We start from the raw sequence: 22,594 nt of genomic DNA, 5'->3' as shown, positions 1-22,594 counted from the left end.
TTTACAGGAGGAGAGAAATGTCAGAATTGGCCTGGTAAGGAAGTGGTTAAGTAGGGATCGACCAACCAATCGGTGGGGACGATTATCGGTGTGCATGCATCACTCCGATACCGTTCTTTAGAGCAGACAGTCATCTTTATTGTAATAACTGATGCGGACATATCATCTCTTTATGATGCCGATGCTTTGTTCGCATCTTGGATTTAGTAACCTGGAAGCGATGTCATGACATCACTTCCTGGATTACTGGCATCTTAAAAGCGCCAGTTTTTTAATGCTTTTATATTTTTTAAAACGCAGATCTTGACGTTTTGAATACTTTCAAGTGCAGTGGACCCCCAATCCTTCCATAAAGAGTACCTGTCACTGACTATTACTGTCACAAGGGATGTTCACAATCCTTGTGACAGTAATAACCGTGATTAAAATAAAAAGTGTACTTTTTCTATTTTAATGTAGAGGATATCGACAGACAATATTAGCCTGAGAGGTGTCCGAAATATCGGCACCGAAAAAACAATATCGGTCGATCCCTACCCTTAAGATATAAGAAGGAATATCCAGGTGTACGATTTAAAAAAAAAAAAAAAAAAAATTATTGAGATTTTCAGGGTAATGTACAGAAATATCAAACAGTAGGAAATACAATTGGTTACGGATATTGTACAAAGCATACTGTAAAATCAACAATTATCATTTGGAACCATAGAGGGGAGGGTATTGAGGGGAAGGGGGAATGGTTTAGTGGAACAAGTGGTACATAGGTGTACGCTTTTAAATTCTGCTGTCTATTTAATAAATGTGCTATCATGAGGCTTTCCTTTACATGAAGGCACATGCCGACCCCTCACTTACATGAAGAGTCTTAGGCCCCTTTCACACTGGGGCGGTTTGCAGGCGTTATTGCGCTAAAAATAGCGCCTGCAAACCGCCCCTAAACAGCCTCCGCTGTTTGTTCAGTGTGAAAGCCCGAGGGCTTTCACACTGAAGTGGTGCGCTGGCAGGAGAAGAAAAAATTTCCTGCAAGCCGCATCTTTGGAGCGGTGAAGGAGCGGTGTGTATTCACCGCTCCTTCCCATTGAAATCAATGGGGCAGCGCGGCTATAGCCGCGCTATACGAGGGGTTTTAACCCTTTTTCGGCCGCCAGCGGGGGGTTAAAACCGCACCGCTAGCGGCCAAATACCGCGGTAAAACAGCGCTAAAAATAGCGCTGTTTTATCGCCGACGCCCCCTACTGCCCCAGTGTGAAAGGGGCCTTAAGGAAGCATAGAAGTCATCATGTTTAAATTGGTAATGGAGTCTTCAAAAAAAAAAAAAAGAAGCAGATTATGAAATGCCAACTTTGAAATCAGATCCCTCCAGCGGCGCCTTGTCACGTCACAGGTTTTAGCCGCTTGAATGGCTGAGCCGCGGTCATGTCACTCTTGCGCATGGCATTCATGATTGGGACTCACAAGTCACAGAGCTCTGGATTGACAATTCGGAGTGCAGTGGCCATGTCACCAACTATAGAACAGATAACGTTTAGGAAATACCGTATTCATTGTATCTACAGGTAAACCTTTATAAGCTTACCTGTAGGTAAAAGTAACCAGGCGGAGTTTACTACCGCTTTAAACTGGTTGCTGAATTGGTGAAGGTCTCGTATGTCATTTTGTAGATCAGGGCAGCGGTTGGAATTCTTGGCTTCTAGTCTGTTAGTCTTTGAGGACATTGGGGCGGCAAGTAAAACTTAAAGTGGTTGTTCACCCCGTAAAATCACTTTTACCTACAGGTAAGCCTATATTAAGGCCTACCTGTAGGTGCTGCAAATATCTCCTAAGCCTCCACGGTTTTAGGAGATATTTACAAAAAAGCAGTGCCGATGTCTTCGGCGCATGCGCACTTTAGAAAGGGCACATCATGCCGTTTGTAATAGGGGTCATTCTGTGACTATCGGCACATGCGTGGGAGTGACGTCACGCGACTCCGGCCAGTCGTGGCCCCGGAAGGAAGAGGGGTAAGGATGGACACTCCCTGCTAGTGGGGACAGCGGTGACATCGCAGGCTTTGGTTTCAGGTAGGGGTGCAATCCGTGATCCGATCCGCGGAGGTTGATCCGTACGGGACACCCGCGATCCGCGGAGCGCTCTGTGGCCTCGGCCATAGGAAAGGCCACGGCTTCGGCCTAGCTCCGGCCATCTTGGTACACCCGGCGGCCGTTTGGCACGTGATCGCTCCGTCAAATGACGGAGGGATCACTTGTAACAAACCAGCGTCCTGTCATAACGCCGGTTCCTCTCTCCCCTCTGTGTACTGATCTGTACAGTGGATGGGAGAGTTTGGATGGCAGCAGTGCCAATACTCTGCAATGCCCTGACAATACCCTGCCAATAGGGAGATTGTGGATATTACAGTGGGGGAGATTTTTTTTTTTGTTGATCCGAAAATGATCTGAACCGTGACTCCTGATCCGAGGAACGATCCGAACCGTGAAAAACACACCAGGGTTTACTTCCTCTAGTAAGTGGTGGTAAACCCTTACATGTGACTGGCCTCAGATGATGCACAGAGATGAAAGGAAACCAATCCACCTATACAAGTTGTACCTATTTATCTGCAGTCTTCTCTTTGCATCTGTTCAAAGTCTAGAGTTTATAAAACTTGTCTGAGCTGTGAGAAAAAAGCGGGCTGAGAGCTGAAATTACACCCTGCAGAGCTCGGTGAGGAGAGCGAATTAGAGGGAAGGGACACTCCCTCCTTCGCACAAGAACAGTGCTGAGGCTGTCAATCGCAGGCTGTGTGCTGGAAATCCCTCCTCTTCTTTTTTTTTTTTTTTTTTTTTTTTTTTTTTTTATTGTCAGGTAAACTTGTCAGAAGTGATTAATGCTGAGGAACAAGGCAGCAGACAGAAATTACACTTAGTGCTCTTAATTGAGACAAGTACACACTATAGGGGGATGGATGTGTTTTGTTCATATTTCATATCTGGGGTTTGCAACCACTCTAAATTGAGAAAAAAAAAAAAATTATATTATATTATATTTTCATAGTCCCAAGCCTCAGTAGCACAAGATCCTGTTCAAGATTGCTGTAGAGTAATTGGCATAAAAATGAATAAAATGTCATTAAACATAGAAGCACAAAGCCTATTGATATGTACGCTCATTTATTTTTAGGTATATTATGTAGATTTCTTTTTTTTTTTTTTTTTACTAATTTATATGTTTTTAGAACTTTTTAATGGTTTACCAAATAAAAAAGCTGACCTTATTTCTTTACTATATCATTTGCAATCTTTCTTTAACCAGCAGTTTCTGGAATTGGGAAGATAACAGATGGTTAGTGTGACCCATGGATCATTTTCTCCGCTATATTGATTCTTTCATGTTCATTCATGTTGACAGGCCCAGTTTAAAAAATGCTACCTATAATTTTCTGTTGTGCCATGTATCATTAGCTGGTGACTGACAGCATGGTTTCCTACGCTCCTTTGTAGTCTGGTGCTGTTTAATTATTTAGCTTACATTTTCATCTAGCAGTTCATATTAATCATCCTCATTTAAAGAGATAATTTGCTAGGTGTAGCGAAACATTCGTGTATATGATGGCGCCGCTGCTCTGTCTCGGCCAATCAGGAGGAGTGTCCTAGATGGCTGAGGGGATCGTGGACATTGCTGGAGAGAGAAGGGGCTCAGGTAGGTAATTAGCAAGGGGGGGGGGGGGGCTGGGGAGGTTGCTACACATAGAAGGTTGTTTATCTTGATGCATAGAATGCATTAAGATAATAAACCTTTTCTGCCTTTACAACTCCTTTTAAAAACATACATCTACAGTAATGCATCATAGGGGAAGTAAACCCATCAATTTACCAGTTCCCCAAAACGGTTACAGTAAAATGTTACTAAACCCAGGAGCCTGCATTCACTATAACTGGTCTCCCACAGAACATGGAAATGCAATGTATAGCAGTCTTGTGACTTCTATCAGTGTCTGGTTAAAGCTTGTAGGAGGAGTTTCCCAAGAAAAAGGGAAAGAAAAAAACCTCTCTAGCAATACACACCAAACTGAGCATGTGCAGCCCGTCCACTGGCTCTGTAAATATCAGGTTATTTTTTTTTAAGACGGTGGAAGAAGAGAATCAGAAAAGACAGGATCAAACAGCCTTTATACACAGTGCGGAGGATTAACCCTTAAGGTTCCACAGTGAGTATAATAATCATGCTTTACTGCATATACAGACAGACCACTTCAGCCCCGGAAGATTTGGCTGCTGAATGACCGGGCCATTTTTTGGGATTCGGCACTGCGTCGCTTCAACTGACAATTGCGCGGTCGTGCGACACTGCACCCAAACAAAATTGACGTGTTTTTTTTTTTTTTTTCCCCACAAATGGAGCTTTCTTTTGGTATTTGATCACCTCTGCAGTTTTTATTCTTTGTGCTATAAACAAAAAAAAGAGCGACAATTTTGAAAAAAAATACAATAATTTGTACTTTTTGCTATAATAAAAATCCCCAATTTTTTTTTAAAAAAAGCTAATTTTTTCCTCAGTTTAGGCCGATATGTATTCTTCTACATATTTTTGGTAAAAAATCGCAATAAGCGTATATTGGTTTGTACAAAAGTTATAGCATCTACAAAATAGGGAATAGATTTATAGCATTTTTATTATTATTATTTATGTTTTTACTAGCAATGGCAGCGATCTGCGATTTTTGTTTTTTTTTTTTTTTTTAATCGGGACTGCGACATGGTGGACACTTTTTTGACACATTTTTGGGACCATTGGCATTTATACAGCGATCAGTGCTATAAAAATACACTGATTACTGTAAAAATGCCACTGGCAGGAAAGGGGTTAACTCTAGGGGGCGATCAAGGGGTTAACTGTGTTCCTTGTATGTGTTTCTAACTGTAAGGGGAGGGGACTGACTAGAGGAAATGACCAATAGTGGTTCCTAGCTTTTAGGAACACACAATCTGACTCAACAGAACAGGGATTTGTGTATTTACACACACACTTCCGTGTTCTGCCTCTCGTGCCTGCGACCGTTGGCCACGCACTGGCACCCCCGCAGCGCACGCGATCCTGGTCCCACGAGCTGACGTATAGGTACGACGGCTTGTGGGATCGTGCCGACCTGCCGCAGCAAAATGAAGGTGGCTGGTCGGCAAGCGGTTAATAACACTTTAAAGGCATGCCGTGAATGATAACCATTATGTTTGCTTGTGCTCCCAACAGAACTGGTGTCATAGCTGATTACATGTGAAGCACCATGGCAACAGCAGATGAAATAGAATCTAAGATGGCAGCTTCCTTAGCTGTAAAAAAAATGGGAATTTTTAGTTCCTCTTTAAAGCGTTACTAAACCCACAACAGTAAAATCAGCCTGTATATGCAGTAAAGCATGCTTGTTATATACTCACTGTGGAACCTAATAGTCCTCTGCATTGTATAAAAGGGCTGTTTGATCCTGTATGCACAGATCCTTCTCTTCTTGCATTGCTCCAAAACATGTCCTGGATAACATAGTGGGGTCAGTCTGCACATGCTCAGTTTGGTGTGTCTTGCTAGAGAGCTTTTTTTTTTTTCTTGGGAGGGTGCATGTGATCACTACAGGGCCAATCAGCACTGTGCAGACAGAGTCAGGGGTCCTGCATCCTGATAGGACAGCCAGTGCAGTATGAAAACTCCTACAAACTTTAACCAGACACTGATAGAAGTCACAAGACTGCTATACTGCTGATGGAAAAAGGTATTTAGCAGTTTATATTTACTAAAATAATTGCATTTCCGTGTTCTGTGTACTGTGGGAGATCAGATATAGTGAATGCCGGGTCCAGGGTTTAGTAACACCTACTAACTAACAGTAACTTTGGATATAAAAATAAATGGAAGAAGAGTTCTGCAGAGAGACTCATAATTTCCACCAAATCATCCTCTCCCTTGTTTGCTCTTCCACAACACTGCACACCCAGCCTTCCCATTACTCAGTTCTCCAGTGTAATCCAAGTCTTCACACTTCTGCTCCCACAGTAATTAGAACTTCATCTCCCAGCGGTGACCCCAGTGTTTGAGTTTTCTTGCTCATGCGCTCCCTATCTTTATCTTTAACCACAAATCATTCCCTTCCTTTTTTTTTGTCTGCAGTCATTGTGGCCCTCTCTGTACAAAACTGGAGGAAAGAAATGACTGCCATTCATAAAGGCTCCGGCACAAATTTTCTAAAGACAGATCACTATAGAGACCTATATGCATCGGTTAGATGTGGATTTTTGAGACCTATAGGGAAGGAAAGAGGAGCGGAGGAGTACCGACACAAGAGTTCGGATTGGATGATTCAGCTTGGCCCATCAGTTTTTGTTCCTATGGTGTACTAGGCCAGCCATGGTCAGGAGATATCAAGGAGGCATTTCAGCTTTCCCCTGTTTGGATCAACAGCGTTGATTAAGGAAACTTTTTTTCTTTTCTCTGTAGGCAGCTTAAGCCAGGCATAGGTGGATCGAATCTCAGCCGATTCAGCAAGGACCAGCCAAGATTCGAGCCATCTATGGGCAGGCTGGTTGTACCCAAGGCGATCCATTGATCGCCATGGGTACAACCAGCCTGTTGGATTTTTTTACATGCAATTACTGCCGGTGTCTAGGGCAGACAGCAGTGATCATTGTGTTCTGCCAGCAGAGCACAATAGCACTGTGGAAGGATTCCCCCATCAACACTGACTGCATTGACAGGGGAATCTAGCAATTCTTTTTTTTTTTTTTTTTCTTCTTCTTTTTTTTCCTTTTTTTTTTCTTTTTTTTCTTTTTCTTTTTTCTTCTTTTTCCTTTTTTTTTTTCTTTTTCTTTTTTCTTTTTTTCTTTTCCTTTTTCCCTTTTATTTCTTTTTCTTTTTCTTTTTCTATGGCTTGTCTTGGACTATGTATTCATGCATCTTTTTATTAGAAAAAAAAAACCCTGCTCAAGCTGCTGCATCAGTAACCCACACTTGATTAGATACCATGGATTAGTAAAGATTTACCAAAGTGGGCCATAGACCAGTGATTCTCACACTATGTCTATGTGTGCCGTGGGAGTTTTGAAAAATATAAAAAATTTGCTAGCGTTTTGAAACCTTGAACATATCGAAAAATTTAAATGGTAAATCAATGTAGCAAAGGTTAAAGTAACCTATATAAAAACGCACTCTGCCAGTCATTGGTTCCTTTCATAACGAGCGACTTGTGCGAGATCTCGGGAGAACTCAATCGTTCTAATTATATTAGAAGAATAGAGACCGTTCCATTCCAACTTTGATGCTTATAAATAAAGTTTGTTCATTGTTTAGCGATGGAGAAATACTTAACCCTTTCATGCCTAAGCCTATTTCTGACATTTGTTGTAAAGTTAAAATCCATATTTTTTGCTAGAAAATTACTTGGAACCCCCAAATATATATATTAGGGTTGTCCCAATACCACTTTTTTAGGACCGAGTACAAGTACCGATACTTTTTTTCAAGTACTCGCCGATACCGATTACCGATACTTTTTTTTTTTAATGTCACGTGACAGTGTTTTTTCTTTTGGGGGGGGTTAAACGGTGTGTGTGTGTGTGTGTGTGTGTGTGTGTGTGTGTGTGTTTTTTTTTACAATTTTTATTTTTTACAATATTTTTTTTATTCTTTGTTTTTTGTTTTTGTTTTTTTTAATCAGCCCTGTTGGGGGGCTTTGGTGAGATATCAGGGGTCTTAACAGACCCTTGATATCTCCCCCTTGAGACAGAGAAAGAGACCGATGATAGAGATTCCCCAGTCCCTTTCTCTGCAGCCCCAGCTGCACTGAGTATGAATGGAGAGAAGACAGCGGCTCCTCTCCTTTCATAAACCGACACATCATAATCACAGGAGATTACAATGTTTCAGTTATGTGAATAGACAGAGTCAGCTGACTCTATCCATTCACACAGCGGAGAGAGACAGCAGAACGGAGGGGACAGAGAAGGAGAGAGGAACGGAGGGGACAGCGGAGAGACACAGGGAAGGAGAGAGGAACGGAGGGGGACAGCGGAGAGACACAGGGAAGGAGAGAGGAACGGAGGGGGACAGCGGAGAGACACAGGGAAGGAGAGAGGAACGGAGGGGGACAGCGGAGAGACACAGCAGAACGGAGGGGACAGCGGAGAGACACAGGGAAGGAGAGAGGAACGGAGGGGGACAGCGGAGAGACACAGCAGAACGGAGGGGACAGCGGAGAGACACAGCAGAACGGAGGGGACAGCGGAGAGACACAGCAGTACGGAGGGGACAGCGGAGAGACACAGCAGAACGGAGGGGACAGCGGAGAGACACAGCAGTACGGAGGGGACAGCGGAGGGGGACAGAAAAGGAGAGAGGAACGGAGGGGACAGCGGAGAGACACAGGAACGGAGGGGGACAGCGGAGAGTCACAGCAGAACGGAGGGGACAGCGGAGAAACACAGGGAAGGAGAGAGGAACGGAGGGGGACAGCGGAGAAACACAGGGAAGGAGAGAGGAACGGAGGGGGACAGCGGAGAGACACAGCAGAACGGAGGGGACAGCGGAGAGACACAGGGAAGGAGAGAGGAACAGAGGGGGGACAGCGGAGGGGGACAGAGGAAAGGAGGGGACATGGAGGAGGATGCAGTGACAGTCAGCGGTGACCGATCACCGCTGTATGTCACTAAAGCTGCTGAAAGCCGCTGGGGGAGAATCTTGTAACTCCCCCACGCGCCGATCACAGCTGACTTCCAGGTATCGGGTGAAGCATCGGGAGCATTTGCCCGAGTACAAGTACTTGGGCAAATGCTCGGTACCGATACTAGTATCGGTATCGGTACAACCCTTTTATTTTTATATATATATCTATCTCTATCTATCCCATCGGTGTGACTGTAGCTTTACAGTTCCATTTCCTGCTGGTTCTTGATGAACTTGATCAAATTTTCTAATTCTGTGTGTGTGTCCTTCCCCACCCCGGTTTGACGTTGATTGTCAGCCAAACAGCTCCTGCATCCAGTACAGCCCAGCAGGGGAAAGTGAATTATGTAGTGTAAACGTGGCCCTTTAGGCGGTGGTTCAAATGGATGGATCAAACTCTAACATACAAAACGTATAAAAACCAAGACTTTTATTAGTTCTACAAAAATATCATATCAAAAAGGTATGGGCAAACATAAGCCAGCTTTGCACATCTAGAGAGTGAAACTTTTGTCCATTCTTCTTTGCAAAATTAGCTCAAGCTCTGTCAGATTGGATGGAGAATGTCTGTGAACAGCACAGAAGTCTTGCCACAGATTCTCAATTGGATTTAGGTCTGGACTTTGACTGGGCCATTCTAACACATGGATATGCTTTGATCTAAATTGCATTGTAGCTCTGGCTGTATGTTTAGGGTCGTTGTCCTGCTGGAAGATGAACCTCCGCCCCAGTCTCAAATCTTTTGCAGACTCTAACAGGTTTTCTTCTAAGATTGCCCTGTATTTGGCTCCATCCGTCTTCCCATCAAATCTGACCAGCTTCCCTGTCCCTGCTGAAGAAAAGCATCCCCACAACATGATGCTGCCACCACCATGTTTCACGGTGGGGATGGTGTGTTCAGGGTGATGTGCAGTGTTAGTTTTCCGCCACACATAGCGTTGTTTGCTGTGTCCCCCACATTGTTTCTTGCAAACTGCAAATGGGACTTCTTTTGGCTTCCTCTTGCCACTCTTCCATAGAGGTATAATAGCGTATGGCCAGCTCCTAGGTCTGCCTGAAGCTGGTGCAGCTGCTGCTTCCACCTATTGTGGCCTCACCTGTGCACCAACCTGAGGACAGGGCCAGCCATATATAATGACAGGACACAATTTTCTCTCTCTCTGTCTGATGCAATTAAAACCAAATACCTCTCAGCTATTTTGTATCCAGTGAACGTTTTTAAATTAAATCATCTTTTGGCTCTTTTACAGTAGGGGCAGATTTCTTTGTCTAGTGGTGTGGGGTTTTTTATTTTTTATCTTTTGGACAAACCAATAGACTTATCTTTTTGGCTTCTGGCCTATGATTCCAGGCATGTACTTACTATCAGACAACAATACTTACTAGTTGTTTCTAAACTACAACATGTCTCTGCTTGTTGTTTTTTCTTTTTTCTTTTTTTTTTGCCTGAGATACGTCTCTGTCCAGGAAGTCACTCCAGCTGTATTCCAGAGACTAGAGGCTGAAAGTGTTCATATGCTTCCTTTTTTTTTTATGCATCAAAAATAATAATCCCTCATTCCTTAGATTGTAAATGATCAGGGCCCTCTGATTCCCCCTGTATTGTAACTGTACTGTCTTACGTTGTATAACGCCGCACAAACTGTTGCTATATAAATCCTGTATAATAGTAATAATAATCTAAATTCTTTTTTCTTTCTCAGGTGGCCAAAGATGTCTCTGTTCGCCTCCACAATGAATTGGAAGTAGTTGAGAAGAAAAGGGCGAAACTGGAGGTGGAGAATGAAGAGTTGCGGGAACGACTGATCGAAACTGATCTGGCCAAACAAGTATTGCAGAATGAGATGGACAAAGTGAAGGAGGTAAGATGGCTCAGTCAAATACATAGAAGGAATAGAATTAGTAGTTCTGTGTCTTGTATACAGGGCTTTTTCTCTCAAAGAATAGGTGCGGGTACTCTATCCACCCCTACCTACATTTTGAGCACCGTCCCTAGTCTCTACCCCCATGTCCACCTCCTAGTTACCGCTCCTTTTAGAGAATAGAGAGCCAAGTATTATTTTGTGGTGTTAAGTAATTTGTATGGAATTGGGTAATGATGATCGATACAGCCCCCCCCCCCCCCCCAGCAACAACAGGTCCCCCAGTAGCAATTGCCCTTTATCCCAGTTTTCCCAATATGCCAGTCTTTGATGTAGTGATCCTTCGCTTGATTCTGATGGTACAAGTCAGCGGTCTCAAAACTGCAGTCATCGGGCTGGATGCGGTCCTTTGCTTTTATCTGGCCCTTGAGACGCTACTCCCCCTCCCCCCCCTCCCCCCCCCCCTCCCACTGTCAGCGAGTGTGGGGCATAGTTCCTGCTACTCGATTCCTCCCACTGACACCAGTGATGGAGCACTATTCCTCCCACTGACATCAACAATGGGGCAAGCTATTCCTCCCACTGACACCAACAATGGCAAGCTATTCCTCCCACTGACACCATATATGGGGCACTATTCCTCCCACTGACACCAACAATGGCAAGCTATTCCTCCCACTGACACCAGTGATAGAGCACTATTCCTCCCACTGACACCAACAATGGCAAGCTATTCCTCCCACTGACACCAACAATGGCAAGCTATTCCTCCCACTGACACCATATATGGGGCACTATTCCTCCCACTGCTCAGACACAGCAGTGGAATCACAGCCAGTGGGGCGGGGCCAAGCCCAGTACTCTGTGTCTCATGGACACACAGAGCAGGGCTCGGGCGCGAGCACGCACAAGTGCCCCCATAGCAAGTGGCTTACTATGGGGGCAATCAGCAGGGGTGGGGGTTCAGGAGTGCTGGCGGGGCACCCCCAGAAAAGGGGTTTGCGACTACGTTTTGATCAAACACCTCACTCCCTATCTGTGCGCTGAAGAGCGATCCAAACGCAGATGGCTCTTCAGAGAGCAAAGCTAGTGTGAACGAGGCGTTTTCTGTAGAACAGGAAGTGTTGCAGTGGGGGACACCTGCTCTGGCAAGTATCTTTCCCATCACCTTGGAGGGCTTTCCTTTTGCTTCCTGATATGTTTCCAGTAGAGGAAGTGAAAGGAAATATCAATTGGGACACAGCAAAAAAAAAAAAAAATATGATGAGAGGTTTACTTTATACCAAACTGAAGAAAAAAATAGTTTTGTCTTTAGACATTTATTTCTAAGATATTTTCATGTCCTGATATTGATATTATTGAGGGCTGAGGGTAATGTTCTATTTCAGGAAGATATATCTTGGTTTGCTCCCTATATTGAAGCATTCCATTTCCTAGCTTTCCGAGTAGTGAATTCATACGGCTCTAATCCTTTAGATCTGCCTGCAGGAATAGTCTATGGCTTTCAGAGCGCTCTTCCTTTTTGGCCGGCTACTTGGGCTGAAATGAGGGAGGGAAAAGAGAAACAGATTAGATCATAAACAGCTGGAAGATATCTCGAGCGCCTCTCGTTTTTTTTTTTTTAAAAAGAAATATGCAGAACTATGCACTGCTCAGAGATATACAAAGAGAGCTTTCAAAAAATGCTCTGCATTTGAAACCTGGCAGAGGGCCAAGTCCTGAGAAGACCGCCAGATATCTGCGAGGCGCACATTACTGCCATTTTAGGAAGGCAGGGTTAATTTCCCCGAGTATTTAAATTTTTAAATTTAATGTGATTCACTTGTGATGGAATAGCCGGCAATTTCGTTTTGTCGACTGATCCAAACCAGAGGGTGGCTGCTTATAGCCTGGAATTAAAAAGTGTAAAGCATCCAGGATCTTTACATAAAGCATTGCAGTCAAATCACTAATTATACCATTGAAATTCATAACAGTGGGGGGGATTTGCTAAAACTGGAGCACACAGAATCTGGTGCAGCTGTGCGTGGTAGCCAATCGGCTTCTTCAGCTTGTTCAATTAAGCTCTGACAATAAGCCCCTGTTTACAGGGATGCGACTTGTCATGTGATTTCACAAGTCCAGATTGCATGAAAAGTCGCACCCAATTGTTGGCACTGGAACCTTTAAAATCGCGTGTGACGCCGACTTTACGGTGCCGCACTGATTTGAAAAAAGTAGTCCCTGCACTATTTTTGGCGAATTTGGGCGTGACTTGCATAGACATCTGCGCATGAAGTCGCGCAGATGTCAGCCAAGTCGCACTGATATGCGGCTTTGAAATCGTGTAATTTTTCAAGTGAAGTGGCACAATTTCAAAGCCGCATTCCGTGTGAACCAGGGCTTTAAACCCGGAAGCTGATTTTATCATTTTAATTAAAGTGGTTGTAATGCCTTAAGGTTTTTTCACCTTAATGCATTAAAATGAAAAACCTTCTCTACTGCAGCTGCCCCCCCTGTCTGTGTCAATGGATGCAGCAGCAGGCCTAGGGAGCGAGCACACATGGGTACCCCCAGGGAAAACGGCTGTCCCTGGGGGCACCTGATAAAGAGGAGGAGCCAGGAGCGCCGGCGGTGGACACCAGAAGAAAAGCAGCATCGGGCTGTTCTGTACAAAACCATTACACAGAGCAGGTAGTATAGGCATGTTTGTTATTTTTATTTTAAAAAAATATAAGACTTTATAACCACTTTAAGTTTATATGCAGAGCTGCACCATATTCTGTGTGCACCAGTTTTAGTTGATCCCCCCAGCATGTGTTGAAACAAACCTCAACTTGGGCAACCTTATCCTTTACACAATGTGGTTCACTTACTAAGGCTCGGTTCACATCTATGCAGTTTGCTATTTAACTGTCTCTGCAGTGCTTTTTGTGGTGCGTTGTGTTTATGTGTGGGTTTTTGTTTTTTTTTTTCACACTTTTTTGATACGTTATGCATTTTACAATTTTTATCCTTTTTTTTGGCTAATTTCCTATTGGATGGATTAAAAAAAAATGCACTACATGCTTCTCCGCAGCTTCTCCATTGAAGTCTATTGAACCAAAAAAATAGTTTTGCGTTTAAAAAAAGTCCCTGACTCTCTCCAAAAATGCAGCGGTTGAAAAAAGCATAGCTATGAACGTGTCCCATAGGAAACCATGTTAAATGAACTGTAGTGCGTTTCTGCAAAAAGCACCAAAAAAAAAAAATAATACATAGGTGGGAACCAGGCCTAATACTGGAGAATGCAAAATCTGGTGCAGCTGTACATGGTAGCCAATCAGCTTCTAACTTCAGTTTGTTCAATTAAGCTTTGAGCCCTCGTTCACCCTGAACTCGCACGATTTCAAACCCGCATTTCTGTGTGAGTTCGGGGGTGATTTGACAGACATCTGTGCGGGTTCATGCACAGATGTCTATTGAAACTGCCCCCGAAGTCGCCAAAAGTAGTGCAGGAACTACTTTTGGAAATCGGTGCGGCGCTGCAAAGTCGGCGTCGCACAGATTGGGACAGTGCTGTTGCTGGGAATAGGCTGCGGTTTGACAGGTCAAATCGCATGTCTAATTATGCCGATGTGAACAGGGGCAGAGAAAACAACCTGGAAGCTGACTGGTTTCTATACACAGCTGCACCAGATTTTGCACTCTCCAGTTTTAGTAAATCCACATCAATGTAGGACAAGTGAGTTACAAAGTTGGGTTGGAAAAAAAAAAAAAAAGTCCATCTAGTTTGCAGTTGTGAATGCTGTGACACTTGCAGTAGACAATCTGCAGCTGTTTTTATCCTAGGCACACCTTGATATGGCGACGGAAGTGTAAGCAATCGCTATACGGCTCTTCCTAGGCCCCGCCCTGGGATGGTCCAATGGATGGAGCGGTTATGGTTTGTAATTCTACTTTTCTGCTCTCGTAACCCACGCACTCTCTTTAAATTATATAGTCTGTAGAGTATTGGAATGGCATGTTGATCAGGTGCCAGTGTAGCTGCTATACCAGAGCCCGATTCTTATGTGCTCCAGTACAAAGTAGACTCTTTTGTCTACATAGATGTCCGATGAAGAGGGAGTTTTCAACCCCTGAAATGTGTTGAATTTCTGTTTTTTTGTGTTGAAACAGAACTTACTAAACTTCTCTAAGCTTTATGGTACTCTTGTCCTTCCAATACTCAAACAGTGATCTCCAAACTGTGGCCCGGGGGCCAGATACAGCCCTTTGCTTGCCTTTATACAGCCCTTGGGCCACTATTCCTCCCACTGACCCCAGTGGCGGGGGCGCTATTGCGGACCCCAGTGGCGGGGGGGCACTATTCCTCCCGCTGATGCCAACGAACAGGCACTATTCCTCCCGCTGACACCAATGATGGGGTCTTGTTTACTGCCATTAACATCAGGGCATTTTCTACTTGTACTGGTGGTCCAGCCCCCTCAAAGTCCGAAGGACAGTAAACTGACTCTGTTTGGGGACCCTTGCTCTAGAGCAGGGGTCTCAAACTAGCGGCCCTCCAGTTGTCATGAAACTACAAGCCCCATTATGCCTCTGCCTGTGGGAGTCATGCTTGTAACTGTCAGCCTTGCAATGCCTCGTGGGAGTTGTAGTTTTGCAACAGCTGGAGGGCTGCCAGTTTGAGACCCTTGCTCTAGAGACTACTCCAGGGACTCTTCAGGGTACCTCAATTGACAGTTGCCTCTAAAAGATAGACTTTGAGCATTGATTTTCATCCATGCCGGTGTTTTAAATATCATCCCACTTCTGGGCTCTTCCTTTGTAAGCTGCCCAAACAGCTCTTCTACCAGCTCTTAGTGCCTGAAAACACATGTAATCATCAGCACTGTGCAGTGAAATAGAGCATGACTGGGAAATCTAGGATGATCAAATGGTGATGGATTTTTGGTTATAACAATAGTGGTATTTTACTATACTTTTGCAGTCAAATGAAATGCTTTGTCTTTACTTTTTTCATTGTGGAGCAGCGAGGATGCTGATTATTATTTTGCTAATGTCTCTTGCAATCTACATAAGGTTACTATGACTCAACTATCCCTTGATAGATAAATGTTGGTGGATACAACACAGAATACTTTACTCTGACAAATCCTGAATGACGCCACTGATTGCAGAACATCTGCTCTTGTCAGGTCAACTCCCTTTATGAGAATCCAGTTTTACATGGCTGCTTGGGGTTTATTAGTAAACCTTTATGAACACTGGATGGAAAAGCGGGATGTTTCCTATAGCAACCCATAAGATGCTTCTTAATGTTCTAAACTACTTGAAAATGTGATTGCTTACTAGAAGCTGCACATATTTGTATACTACTCTCTAGCTCCCTCATCACCTCCTCCCATGCTCACCTCCAGAACTTTTCCAGAGCCTCTCCAATCCTATGGAATGCCCTACCCCAATCTGTCCGCTTATCTCCTACTCTATTAGCTTTTAGACGATCCCTGAAAACCCTTCTCTTCAGAGAAGCCTATACTATCCACACCTAACAACTGTATTTTCATTTTCTCCATCAGCTCATCCCCCACAGTTATTACCTTTTGTTTCCACTTGACCCTCTCTTCTAGATTGTAAGCTCTAACGAGCAGGGCCCTCGGATCCCTCCTGTATTGAATTGTATTGTAAGTGTACTGTCTGCCCTCATGTTGTAAAGCACTGCACAAACTGTTGGCCCTATATAAAACCTGTATCATAATAATAATAATAATAATAATAATACTGGCTTATCTTGCTGCTGTACCTGTTTTACATTTAAAAACAAAAGAGAGAAAAGGCCGCTACCTAAGTGTAGTATTTAAACATTTTAAAAGAAAAAAAAACTGTGCACTTACATGTACCAGGTATTGAAAAGCATATCAACAAGTCTCCAGCAGGTGGTCAATGGTGAGCATGCCCCCGAGGCGGGATGTGAGGTGCTTGGAACCAGGAAGTGAACCAGGGGAGCACCAGGAAGTGAACCAGGGGAGCACCAGGAAGTGAACCAGGGGAGCACCAGGAAGTGAACCAGGGGAGCACCAGGAAGTGAACCAGGGGAGCACCAGGAAGTGAACCAGGGGAGCACCAGGAAGAGCCAACAGAAGCAGCAGACATGGATGAGAACCACTGTGGACAGCAAAGAAGTGTTGCTGGCCAACCAAAGGACCGTGATCTCATATGTCACGTAAATGGGCGGGGTTTATGTTTTGGGGCATGGTTCCCTTTGTCAAAACCTTTCCACCTGGAAGCAGGGTGGATTTGATTTAAAGCACTGGTAAAAAGTCTTGATTTAAATCATAATTTTTAAAGAGTAACTGTCATTTCTGTCCCGTAGCGGCTCCTCCTCTGACCCGCTGTTGACTCACCGACAGTCTCATTCACTTTAATGGGACGGCTGGTGATGCGGCAGTGACACAACAAGGTGAGGGACGTGGCGGCAGCAGGTGAGTGGATGTCCGCTAACAGGCACTGCCATGATGGATCTGAAATGACAGGTGCTCTTTAAATGTAAGGACTCATTCTTGCTAGTCGTTAGAATCTTTAATATTTGCAAAGAAAATGAAGATTTCCTATTTTTAGAATAATAAGCTGTCAGGTTAGTAAAACAGCGACATCTGAACCGATTCAATCATACAGTTTGTAGTGTACATAGATTTGCAAAACAATGAGATAAAGGGATATTCCCGAACTTTGTTTTATCCCATGGTTACTGTGAAATTGTGTGAATGCATCACTGCAGTGCATGTTATCTCAGCTTGCAGAGCTTGGATTCATTGAATGAGTTTACCAAAAATGTAAATATTGCAGAATATATAGTCTCGTGCTACATAACTAAGCTCCATTTCATGTAGAATAAACTAAATCATTAATGTATCTTAAAAAGAAAACTATCTTTAGATTTTTACTCCAAAAACATTTTTATTAAAATAAATTTGATAAAAAAGCCAAAAAATTTGATTAAAAAAAAAAAAATCATTACTTTTTATCCACCCTGCCTGGAAGGTCGCCACGTACTGGAGACTTAATATGCCTTTCAATACCTTGTACAGGTAAGTGCCTGCACCAGCCGATAACCATAATCGCATGTAAAACCTAGCAGACAGGTTGTACCCAAGTTGATTGAGTACTTGGGTACAATTAGCCTGCCCATACATGGTTAGAATCTTGGCTGATTCTGCTGAACCGGCTGAAATTTGAACTGTCTATGGCCGACCTTGGCTGCATTTGAGGAGTTTTTTTTTTTTTTTTTTATTTTCACTACAACCAATATTACTTTTACTTTTTTTTTTTTTTTTTTTTCTTTTTTTTTTTTTTTTTTTATGGCACACTTGTGACTTTGGAAACTTTGCACAAATTGTATAAACTCCTCCGTTCCTTGTACAGTGAGCTCATATATTTCTGTTCAGCTGTCCACTCATGAAATCGAGTTCCCGTTTATAAGATGCAGTATGATGAGTTCAGCAAGAATAGGAGGGTAACCTGGAGGCTGGAGGTCTGTGCATTGTGATGAGAGGGGATCGCCTGTTCTGTCATTAAGCGACATGCGATCCGTGTGTTACTTGAAGATCGGGGGCTGCTGTGTGAAACACAATCTGTTCCCAGCAGTTGTCAGGCGATTAGTTTCAGGACGGTCCTCTACGGAGGAATTGCAGTACATAAGGAAACTGTCCTAAGGATGTGATTGTATTGTGAACTGCAATGACTCTCAAGCTTTGTCCTGACACTTTCCCTTCTCATTTCCTGCACATTACAAACACTCCGGGATCTCACAAAAAGTGTTTATTATAGCGTCGCAGCCAGTCGTATCCCAGTGAAAGAGCATCTGGTTGGTTGTAGCTAGAAACATTTTACTTTCAGATTTTATCCCTGGGGTCCACTATCCTTTACACTTATCTCTTGGCAAACTGCTTAAAGAGGAACTCCCCACTCAGAGTCCAGGACGTCATAGGGAAGTGGTTAAAGAGGAACTGCAGTCTGCTCACATAATTTGTAATAAAAACATCTTTGCCATTCTGAAGCTTCACTGTGATTCTGTACTTGCCAAATATGCTGCAGAAATCTCCCTCCACTAAGTCTGGCTGCATCCATTTTAACTGTGGGCAGCTGAAGCTGCTGCCTGTTCACTTCCTGGATTTACAGAGGCACACCAGCTCTGCAGCTCTCATTGGCCCTCTTATGACTCATCCTTCCTCCCTTGCTGGCAAACTCTCACGATAGAGCTGTGCAAAAAATAAGTTTTACTATCCAAAGTTAAAACAACAAGGGCAGAAGATTTAATAGATGAAAAGTTGAAAAAATTACCGAAGGTCCGCTTTAGTACACAGTTTTCTACATATAGAAAAAGTGTAATATGTGTAGCCTTTTTTGGGTCATCCAAGCAAGCACCCATGCCACAGCTAGGCTCTGTAGCTCCACTACAGCAGAAAAGAACACACCCTGATCTGTTGATTGTACAATGAAGAAGCAGCAGCAAAAGGTCTTCATTCTGCTCGCATGTGACTCCTTCCCTCTGTCCTCATCCCTCTGTACAGTAGTCCTGAGAAGAGACAACTTCTGTTCTTTCATAGTGCTCTGGGAATCCTTTGTCATACAATGTATTTGTATTCCCAAGAATATGTGTTTATATTTATATTTTTATATAAATGTCCGGTTGAAGTGTCCCATATCTATATATATATCTGAGAGAGATATCGCTCCCTCTCTCTCTCTCTATCTTTTTTATATATATATATATAGAGAGAGAGAGAGAGATATATATCTCTCTCTCTCTCTATCTCTTTTATATTTGTATATATATATATATATCTCTATCCCTCTATCTCTAGTTCCTCCACCCCAAACTCGCTCATCCATGTCTTGTTGCACAAAGCAAGGTCCATAGTCATGTTGGAACAGGAAGGGACCATCCCCAAACTGTTCCTACAAAGTTGGGAGCATGAAATTTTCCAAAATGTCTTGGTATGCTGACCCCTTAAGACCGCAAGAGCTAGTGGTGCGCTTTTTTAAGGTCACTTGACCCTAAAAAAAAAAGCTGCTTTGAAGCGTTTTTAAAGTGCTCCAAACATGCCCCAAAGATGCTGCTTACAGGACATTTTTTATCACCCTGCAAGTACACCGCTCCAGTGTGAAAGCTTCCATTGAAATGAATGGGAAGCAGTTTTCAGGCACTATTTTTAGTGCAAAAGTGACCTAAAAGGCGCCTCAATGTGAAAGAGGTCTAAGAGTTCCCTTCACTGGAACTAAGGGGCCAAGCCCAACCCCTGAAAAACAACCCCACACCATAATCCCCCCTCTACTAAATGATTTGGACCGGGGGCACAAAGCAAGTTCCATAAAGACATGGATGAGCAAGTTTGGGGTGGAGGAACTTGACTGGCCTGCACAGAGTCCTGACCTCAACCCGATAGAACACCTTTGGGATGACCTCACAAATGTGCTTCTGGAAGAATGGTCAAACCTTCCCATAGACACACTCCTAAACCTTGTGGACAGCCTTCCCAGAAGAGTTGAAGCTGTTATAGCTGCAAAGGGTGGGCCAACTCAATATTGAACCCTACGGACTAAGACTGGGATGCCATTATAGTTCATGTGTGTGCGTAAAGGCGGGCATCCTAATACTTTTTGATCTAGTGTGTGTATGTATGTGTGTGTGTGTGTATATGTATATATATATATATATATATATATATATATATATATATATATATATATATATATATAATATGTATGTATGTATGTGTGTATATGTATGTATGTGTGTGTGATATATATATATATATATATATATATATATATATATATATATATAATGATTTTCTCTTTTTCAGGCGATGCATAGAAAGTAGGTTATGAAAACACACACTAGTTAGTAAATTATTCACATTAAGCTAATCCCTTTCACATGAAAAATGTTAGAACTCCTAAGTTCTTCATTAAAGTATATAAGGCAAAACTGTTCTTTAGTTTTGGATGGAGTGGAGAGGGATTAGAACCCCTGTCAGTTTTTATAGCTGTCTGTGCCCCCCGTTGGGGAGATTCTCCCTCTCTATTTGTCCTGTTGACCATTACCTAAAGTGAAAGTAAACGAAAATCCCAAATTTTGGATTGTCCCCAGAAAAGTAATATAGGGGAAATCTTCCAATGGGGACAATAGTTCTGGTGACCTGGGGGTCCACAATGGATTCTCTTAATTTGCAGAGATTTCCTTTCATTTCCTGTTTTGGCTATGTGGACAGGAAGTGGAGGTGAATCTCCCCAATGGAACACAGATTACAACCCTACAGGGGTTATACCCCTCCCTTACTCTACTTACTCCCTTACTATAAAAAAAAAAAAGTTCTGCCTTGTTTGTGTCCCTGCCCTGATCCCTTCTTCCCAATGCCATTTTTATTGATTTGCAGTATGATGGGACATCTTTACTATTCCCTTTCATTAGTGCTTATTGTAGGGAAATATTCTCTATATTATGTAGACCTGTCTGCTTTCTCTTCACTACACAGCAGAACAGAGGAAATCTCCATTGTGTAGCCAAAAATAGAGGCAAACAATGGCGGGGATGAGGTAACTTGTTGTTTTTCCTCTTATGCATTAAGAAAGGACAGAAGACAGCAGTGTGTGTTTTTATGTAGTTTATTACATGTTGATGTCACAGATCTGAAGTGTATACAGATAGGCTCTAGTGGTTCAAGTTTGATTTATTACAATGGAACTGTAGCGAGAGAAGCGGTGACAGCGGGATGGTGTGTAGGTGTGCTGCGTATACTTGCACTATATAGCAAACCTCTGAATTTGATCTTGTATGGACAGATTCCCCCTCCCCCTCCTGCAGGGTCTCTCTTGGCAAGGCCAAATAAGACAGTGAGGGTAGTACTGCTGCACATGCTCAGTTTGGTCTCTCTTGCTGGAGAGAACATTTCCTTGTTGAGTAGAGCTTTTCAGGTCGCATAATATTGACATCACACACTTGGGGATGTATACAGATCCTAAATAACAGCCCAGTCTCCCCCTCCTCCTCCATGCCCAGTACTTAAAGAACACAGTGGGTGGGACGTCACATCTTGATTCATGGATGATCTGCCTCCCATACCTACCTGAACACTCGGGCAGACCCTGCAGTTTATCAGGTGACCGTGGTATACAGATCAGCCAAAAAGGCAGTATTTTAATGTAAAAAGATTTATAAGCTATGGGCACTGTGTGTGTGTGTGGGGGGGGGGCGGTGCAGATGAACTATTTTCGTATTACTGGGTTAAGTAACACTTTTTTTTTTTTAAATATTTTATTGATTTGCTGGGTTTAGTAACACTTTAATGCCTTCGCTACTGATGTAGGCTGTTTATGTACCTTCTGAAGTTTAACTGAAAAACTCTTATGCCCCGTACACACGTTCGGACTTTGTTCGGACATTCCGACAACAAAATCCTAGGATTTTTTCTGACGGATGTTGGCTCAAACTTGTCTTGCATACACACGGTCACACAAAGTTGTCGGAAAATCCGATCGTTCTGAGCGCGGTGACGTAAAACACGTACGTCGGGACTATAAACGGGGCAGTGGCCAATAGCTTTCATCTCTTTATTTATTCTGAGCATGCGTGGCACTTTGTCCGTCGGATTTGTGTACACACGATCGGAATTTCCGACATCGGATTTTGTTGTCGGAAAATTTTATAGCCTGCTCTCAAACTTTGTGTGTTGGAAAATCCAATGGAAAATGTGTGATGGAGCCTACACACGGTCGGAATTTCCGACAACAAGGTCCTATCACACATTTTCCATCGGAAAATCCGACCGTGTGTACGAGGCATAAGAGATGGCATCATCCCAACCTACCCTGTTGCTGGGACATTGATGAAATATATTTGAGATTCTACCCATTTTGTTGTCAACCTAGTGTTTTGTATATACCTGTTTAATGACAAGCTGGTCCTGCACCCAAGGACTATTGCAGGCAAAAGTGGATCGGCCATTATTCATATTTAACTTTTATGAACCAGAGAGTGTATAGATTGTGTATGAGCAGCAGGCAATATTCTCTTTAAACAGGCTAGAAGC

The 22,594-nt window shown here is 43.2% G+C and overlaps 1 protein-coding gene across 4 annotated transcripts in view; it reads left to right on the top strand.

Moving 5' to 3' along the window:
• MTCL2 (microtubule crosslinking factor 2) overlaps nucleotides 1-22,594 on the top strand; it is a 168,601-nt gene that overhangs the window by 53,776 nt on the left and 92,231 nt on the right. For all 4 annotated transcript variants that reach the window (XM_073606601.1, XM_073606599.1, XM_073606598.1 and 1 more), the window contains exon 3: nucleotides 10,386-10,544. In XM_073606601.1, coding sequence (XP_073462702.1) covers nucleotides 10,386-10,544 — 159 coding nt within the window. The remainder of the gene's footprint in view (nucleotides 1-10,385; nucleotides 10,545-22,594) is intronic.

The sequence above is a fragment of the Aquarana catesbeiana genome, linkage group LG12 (assembly GCF_042186555.1).
Source record: "Aquarana catesbeiana isolate 2022-GZ linkage group LG12, ASM4218655v1, whole genome shotgun sequence".
Lineage (NCBI taxonomy): Eukaryota > Metazoa > Chordata > Amphibia > Anura > Ranidae > Aquarana > Aquarana catesbeiana.
Note: the sequence above shows the minus strand (reverse complement) of the source record. Positions and strands in the feature narration are given on the sequence as shown.